The sequence below is a fragment of the Sciurus carolinensis genome, chromosome 9 (genome assembly GCF_902686445.1).
Source record: "Sciurus carolinensis chromosome 9, mSciCar1.2, whole genome shotgun sequence".
Classification (NCBI taxonomy): Eukaryota; Metazoa; Chordata; class Mammalia; order Rodentia; family Sciuridae; genus Sciurus; species Sciurus carolinensis.
This window is the reverse complement of record NC_062221.1, coordinates 94,831,174-94,838,157: the sequence shown is the minus strand read 5'-3', so window position 1 is coordinate 94,838,157 and position 6,984 is coordinate 94,831,174. Positions and strand designations below refer to the sequence as shown.

At 35.7% G+C, this 6,984-nt stretch overlaps 1 protein-coding gene across 1 annotated transcript; it reads left to right on the top strand.

The window, feature by feature from the left end:
- Positions 1 to 447: 447 nt before the first annotated feature.
- On the top strand, positions 448 to 6,644 carry LOC124993690 (olfactory receptor 5K3-like). The gene is made up of 3 exons (XM_047565505.1): positions 448 to 568; positions 932 to 1,120; positions 5,662 to 6,644. The coding sequence occupies exons 1-3, from the start codon at positions 448 to 450 to the stop codon at positions 6,642 to 6,644; spliced, it is 1,293 nt and encodes a 430-aa protein (XP_047421461.1).
- The last annotated feature ends 340 nt before the right edge of the window (positions 6,645 to 6,984 follow it).

The following is a 6,984-nucleotide window of genomic DNA, read 5'->3' as shown; positions in this document are numbered from 1 at the left end:
CAACTTCTTGACGATTTTTGCAAGTACGCATACCCTAAAACACCTTATTCTCCAGACGATATACGAATCCTTCCCTATGCTAGTATATATTTTATCTAATTCCTGACAATACAGTTTAAGTAAGTGATCTCGGAGCATAGCTCAATAAAAGCCAGCGGATTCAGTTTCGTACCATTCAATGTCAATTCGAGCTAAGTTTAAATTAAATTATCAACTTAATTCGAATCGGTTTAAGTTATCAATTATTTAGCATTAGCTTATACTGACATATACTCTTGTTGCCTTGCCGTCCGCTACCTTGGGGTTACTGTGGGATCATCCGCTACCTTTGCCAGCGCCCTCTCAGTATCCGCTACCATGGGTAACGCGGGTGTCACGTTCCCTTGCCGGTCTTAAGCCAGACAAGCCGGCCGTGCCTTTCGGAGTTTCAACTGAGGTTTGCTGACCATGCCGGTCTTAGACCATAGGGTCGTGCCTTTTGGAGTTTCAGATACAACCACAGCAAATTCCCTTGCCGGTCTTAGACCAGGCAAGCCGGTCGTGCCTTTTGGAGTTTCAGGCCAAGGCGGTGAGCAATGTCAGTATTCAGGCTTGAATATCTGAATCTGACCGATTAGATGAATTAACAAGAGCTACTTTGGTCTGACATCGACTGGCTTCTATTTTACAACTCTCCACCTTTTTCAATTTTTACAATTATTCTTTAGCTAATATAAGCAAGCACCAATGCAAGCAAGCAAAACCCAGAGCACATCACCGGTACCAGTCTCTCACCATATAGTCCAGTAGATGCGTGGTTCTTACTTCACACTGTCCATTGAGTTTCCGCAGAGGTGTTGAAATATATCCTGCCGACTACGCCAACTGACGGGAGCACCCGGCTCGCGTCTTCTTCTTGAAGTGCACCTAGGAACCTTCACCTGAGGTACAGATCAGAGGAAACAAGAATTGACTCTTACCAAGAAGTTGGGTCCAACGTGTAGCTCTTTATTGGCGGTTCTCTCATACAGCAAAACAGTCTCGGAGGATGGCAAGGCAATGACCAATGGTGGCTGGTACCGACGGGGCAGTCATGCTCCGGGAGGCAAGCAAGGAGGACTGCCACCGGTCCAGTTACAACGTTGGGTTTTTATACATTTTTAAAATCAGCAAAAACCACAGCACACACTTTATCACACTCTAAAACCTTAGGGTTACATAATTTGCATAACTATCTGAGCACACATAGTTTTTTTGGCACAGCACACATTCCTTATCATACTGTAAAACCTTAGGGTTCACTCATTAGCATATCACTGCACACCTTAGGGTTTCCTAATTAGCATATCAGTATGGCTCACACAGAAAGGAAGGAAGGACAGAGAGAAAAGAAAAATTACACAGTCAGATTGGTCTGGCAGCATGGAGTCACTCATGTCCAATTATATGCTCTAATCACATAATATATCGGATGTATGTAACTTGGTTTTGATCACTACACAGGCTCACAGTCTAAATAAGACTTGAACTTCTAGGCAATGCTGAAGATGCTTAGACTCTGGAACTCTGGAAGAAGGAATAAGTGAGATGTACATAAGCTTTTGGGGACCAGAGACAGAATATAATGGTTTGGATATGAGGGGTCCCCCAAAGCTCTTGTGTTCATGCAGGAATTCTCAGTTGAAATGATTAGAATCTGAGAGCTGTGACCCTAATCAGTATGTGATGACTTCGGTGAACTAACTGGATGGTAACTGTAGACACCTGGGTCATGCCTCGAGGAGGTGGGTTATTAAGGCATGCCCTGGAAGGATTCCTCTTTCCTGCTGCCCCTTCAATACCTCTCTCTCTCTCTCTCTCTCTCTCTCTCTCTCTCCTTTTCATACACACACACATACCTTTATAATCCCTTTATAATCTATTCAGAAATTACCCTGATGTCAACACCAAGGAAATCATGTTAAAATCAATAATCAGTGGGCATCTTTAACTTTGCCCTGCAGCTAACATAATTATTGTCACTGACCTATGAGCAGAGAAGTTGTCCTAGATTCATTAATTATTCAATTTTCTAAAGACCAAGTTTTTAATATAATATTAATTTCCCTAAAGATAAAGGAAATCACATACCCAATAAGTCATTATAAAATATTTGTCAGTGAATTCAACACAATAATGGGTTTCCAATTTATTTACAATGTAAATATGAGCATACATTCTTTAAAATACTTGTTTTTATTATCTTTCATTTTATGTCTTTTGTCTCTATATTGAAAACACTATGAAAATAATGACAAGTAGCTAACGCCTCATTCAGAGAATTCTGAATTAAAATGTAAAATAGTTTTATCACCAAATAGAGGGATAAGGCTATAAAGGACCCTATAAAATAATTTTTAGATGTATAGTAGTTTCTGACTCAGAGGAATAATTATTGAATTAGCAATCAAGGTAATCACTATATGTTCAGAATTCAACTCAATTTGCTGCAAATTACAACAAAGAATTATAAAATAATACCTTATCTTAAGGATATTGCATACAAAGTTACACAGTCAAGGATAATACAAGTCACAGCTGACTAGGTAGAAATTATTGTATAAAGGGAGATAAGTACCATTAAGTCAAGAGGAGGAAATCAATTTGATTACAAAGGCCAGGGGAATTTCTCATGGAGGAATTCATGATTGATGTCAAAGATGAGCAAGACAGATATGGAGAAAGGAAGAAGTTATTTAGCCAAGGGAAAGAATGCAATCAAATTAACTGAAGCAGGTGCACAAGGAACAGGCTGTGATAGACATGGCCTTCTTTCCTGAGGTGCACAGGAGAAACAAGGTGAAAGATTCAGGCAGACTGCATAGTACCTGGAACCCAAAATAAGGAGAATTTTGTTTGAAAAACAATGAGATTCTGTTATAAATTCTTGAACAGGAAAATATCATTTTTAAAATTCATTCAACAAATAATTGGTGCTAGAAAATGCCAGACACTATTCAGAGTTCTGGAAATTCAGTATTGGACATATCAAAGAAATCCCTTCTTGCTAAGTCAATGTGTCAATAGTGAGGAAGGGGAAAGAGTGACCAATTATACATGCACTGACAGATGCAGTTTAGGGAATGTGATTACTGGCATAAAAACAACAGCATAAGGTAAGGGTAGCTCATAAGAACCAAAAACACAAGCTAATAGTCACAGAAATTTGTATACAGGACCAATGGTAAAATCAAATTTCCATGTAGTATATTTCAGGATATGGGGATAAATTCAAGTCATAAAGTGAAGAAGTTGATGACTTTCAATGAACCTGAGATATCTTCTAGTTTTCTCTCCAGCCTGAAAAATTTATTGCGTGTTTTGCCTTTTATAAAAAAAGTTAAAAGAATTGTAAAAAAAAAAATAAGTCAGTTACATACAAATCAGCAAGATAATTATCAGACTTTAGTGACTAAAGTCTGAATACCTCATTGTCTCACAGGACACTTTTAATAAATTTCATGTGGTTTATGTTTTTAGGACTTAATATCTCCATAGAAATACACTGATATCATTGCAGTGAAATCCCTTCAGGATTTGATGGAGAACTTTGACTTGGCAGTATAAGGGACAAAAGTATTAACTTGGAACTATAGCTAGTCTCTGAGATTTGTATTCTCTTAATCCCAAATGCTTTCTCAAGGATGTACACACATACACACACACACACACACACACACACACACACACATATATATATATTCCTAAATTCTGAGGCCTTCAACCATGAAGCAAACTCTTCTCAATGAAATCTAGGTAAGATAAATATTTGAACTAATTTTTACTTTTAATATTAGCAACCATAAATATTTACTTCCCTGAATGATTTATAATTTTTCATGAATTCTGAATTTTATCCCCTTTTATCTCACTTTATTTTATTTCCTAAAAGTTGTTTTATTGTAAAATCATAAATACAACACTGACATGAACTCATTTAAGCAGCTGATCCTATCTAACCATGAAAAGGATGCTTTGCCTTGGTATCAACCAATCGGGGAAAAATGTGGAGAGAATTTGCGGGTGGGGATGGTACTGAATCCTGGGCTTTTAGCAAAATTGGTAGTGGGAACTAGTATGAGGTGCAATAGAAAAATATTGTTCATCTGACTTCCTGATTACAAGATATAATTTCAAAATATAGAGGTGAGATCCAAAAAATTTTTTGAAAAATAAAGGCATGTATACTGAAAGTTATTTTTATTTTAACTGACTGTATGGCTTATATTTAAACTTTTTGAGCAAGTAAATTTCTACAATGTTAATTTTGATGTTTTCATCATAGATATACAAACCATTGTAACCATAGAATTTATGATTTTATTTGTCATTTATATATCCCAATGGATCACTAGGTACTAAGACTAAATAATTTTAAAAGCAAACTAAAATATGAATTAAAAACACCTATTAGGATTTAAAAGATTTCTCTTTTAATAAGTATTTTAAAAAATATGTATTAAAGTGACTCTGCTTTTATTAGCTTTCTATCTAATATAGTACATTAGAGAATCTTATATAATTTTCTGAGGAAACAGAAAAGAGTAGAAAAGATATGTAAGATTCTTTACCTTATCGTTTAAAAATTTTCCTTGTAAACTTTTCTTCACAGTTAACAGTTCTCAATATGCAGAGTCCAAGAGGTCACTAAGGCTCATTAGGAGGATCCTGGAAACAAGGTCACCCATTCCAGGGCAGAGGGTAGAGACAGGTTTGGAATTAATTGTGCCTTCATTCCTTAACATGTTATGGGCTTCTTGCAGAGAAGAATGTAACATCTAACCTCAAAATTCTTATAATAGAAAATTGCTCAGATACATGTGAAAGAAAAGAGCAATGTAAGTCACATATGAAAAGTTATATATTGTATGGGATATAGAAAATATTCTCTGAATTCAGAAAATGAAATTGAGTTATACTGGGACATTTGCTTAAAATCTCATGGAGTTGTATTGAGTATTAAATACGCTTTACAAAAAAATAGGAAGGATTTAAATGAGGAAAAATCAATCAGGTTAATGAAATAGAGTCAGTGTTCATGAAAACAGTTGTAATAATCTGAAGGGGATGACAATTGATATGCTGTGGACAATTACCTCTTTAGCTTTCTAAGGTAATTTCCTATGAGGTGAATACTGCCTTCCTTAGTCCTTAGTGATCTTTGCATAATCTCTAATATATAATGTTAACATATCTGTAATATGCTTTTTAAAAACATTCCATCCTTTAGGATAACATAAATTTCTTCTTAGTACAAATAAATATACATATTATAGGAAAAATGATTTTAAATTTATTTTAGAGGTCTCAAAACCTGTGACACAAAAATTACTTTGGAACAATGATCAAATATTGGTACCCAAAGTTTATGCTATCATTGCAGAAATACATGAAGATAAAACATTTCCACTTCTAGTATCCTCCCTGTGCCTATCACAACATCCTTGTGAATGTGGAGAGTCACAGCTTGAGGTCAGAGATACTGAAAATTTCAGAGAACAATAACCTCTAGAAGTAAATATAATTGTAATTTATAGACAGCAAGAGTTGCTTGAAGAACTCTTCTGTTGTAAAAAGAAACACAATGGGAAATTATATGCTTTCAATTAGAATCTTATATCTCAACAATTCCTATTTCAACAGACAAGTTAGAGCTGATGGAGGACAACCACTCATTAACAACTGAATTTATCCTCATGGGATTTACAGATGACCAAAACCTGAAGATCCTTCTGTTTGTGATGTTCTCTGCCATCTATCTGGTCACCATGGTGGGGAATCTAGGGTTGGTGGCCTTGATTTACATGGAGCGCCCTCTTCATACACCGATGTACGTGTTCCTGGGCAACCTGGCTCTCATGGACTCCTGCTGTTCCTGTGCCATCACTCCCAAGATGTTAGAAAACTTCTTTTCTGAAGATAGAAGGATTTCCCTCTATGAGTGCATGGCACAGTTCTATTTTCTCTGCCTTGCTGAGACTACAGACTGCTTTCTTCTGGCATCAATGGCTTATGACCGGTATGTGGCCATATGCAGACCACTGCAGTACCATACTATGATGTCAATGGAACTCTGCATTCAGATGACCACAGGAGCCTACATAGGTGGAGTCCTGCATCCCATAGTTGAAATAGGACTTTTGTTGAGGTTAACTTTCTGTGGGTCTCATCAAATCAATCATTTCTTTTGTGATGTCCTTCCATTATACAGACTCTCCTGTGTTGATCCTTATATCAATGAATTGATTTTACTCATCTTGGCAGGGTCAATTCAAGTCTTTACTATTACTATTGTCTTAATCTCTTATTTCTATATTCTTTTCACTATATTCACAATGAAATCCAAAAAGGGAAGGGGCAAAGCTCTATCTACTTGTGCATCTCATTTCCTCTCTGTGTCAATATTCTACGGTTCTCTGCTCTTCATGTATGCTCAACCAAGTTCAGTTAATGAAGGCGATAAAGATATACCTGTGGCTATTTTTTATACTCTTGTCATTCCTTTATTAAACCCTTTTATTTATAGTCTAAGAAATAAGGAAGTAACAAATGTTATAAAAAGAATTATCAAGAAGAGACAATTTTGTAACATTCCAAAACAAGTATCATCTCCCTTGGAAAATTGATTTCAACCTGATAATACTTTTTCTAATCCTACAAATACTGGGAAAGTGGAAATGAGAGAAATCCTAAAACATAGTTCAAAATCTAAGATAGTGATATCCATCAAGAGTGGGCTAAATATTTATCAGTGTCAAAAGGTTAATTAGTCACAATTTTCAAATAATCCAGTGAATTCTAATAATAAAAATCAATATAAATATCCTCCATCCAATACTGTTGGCAAAGTCCTTGAGTTACAAAACAAAATCTTACAATTACAGGCTTATTCTAGTTCACAAGTGTTAATCTTTCCACTAACAAATCCATCTGTGTGACGTAAACTGTGTTTAAATTTGATTTTTC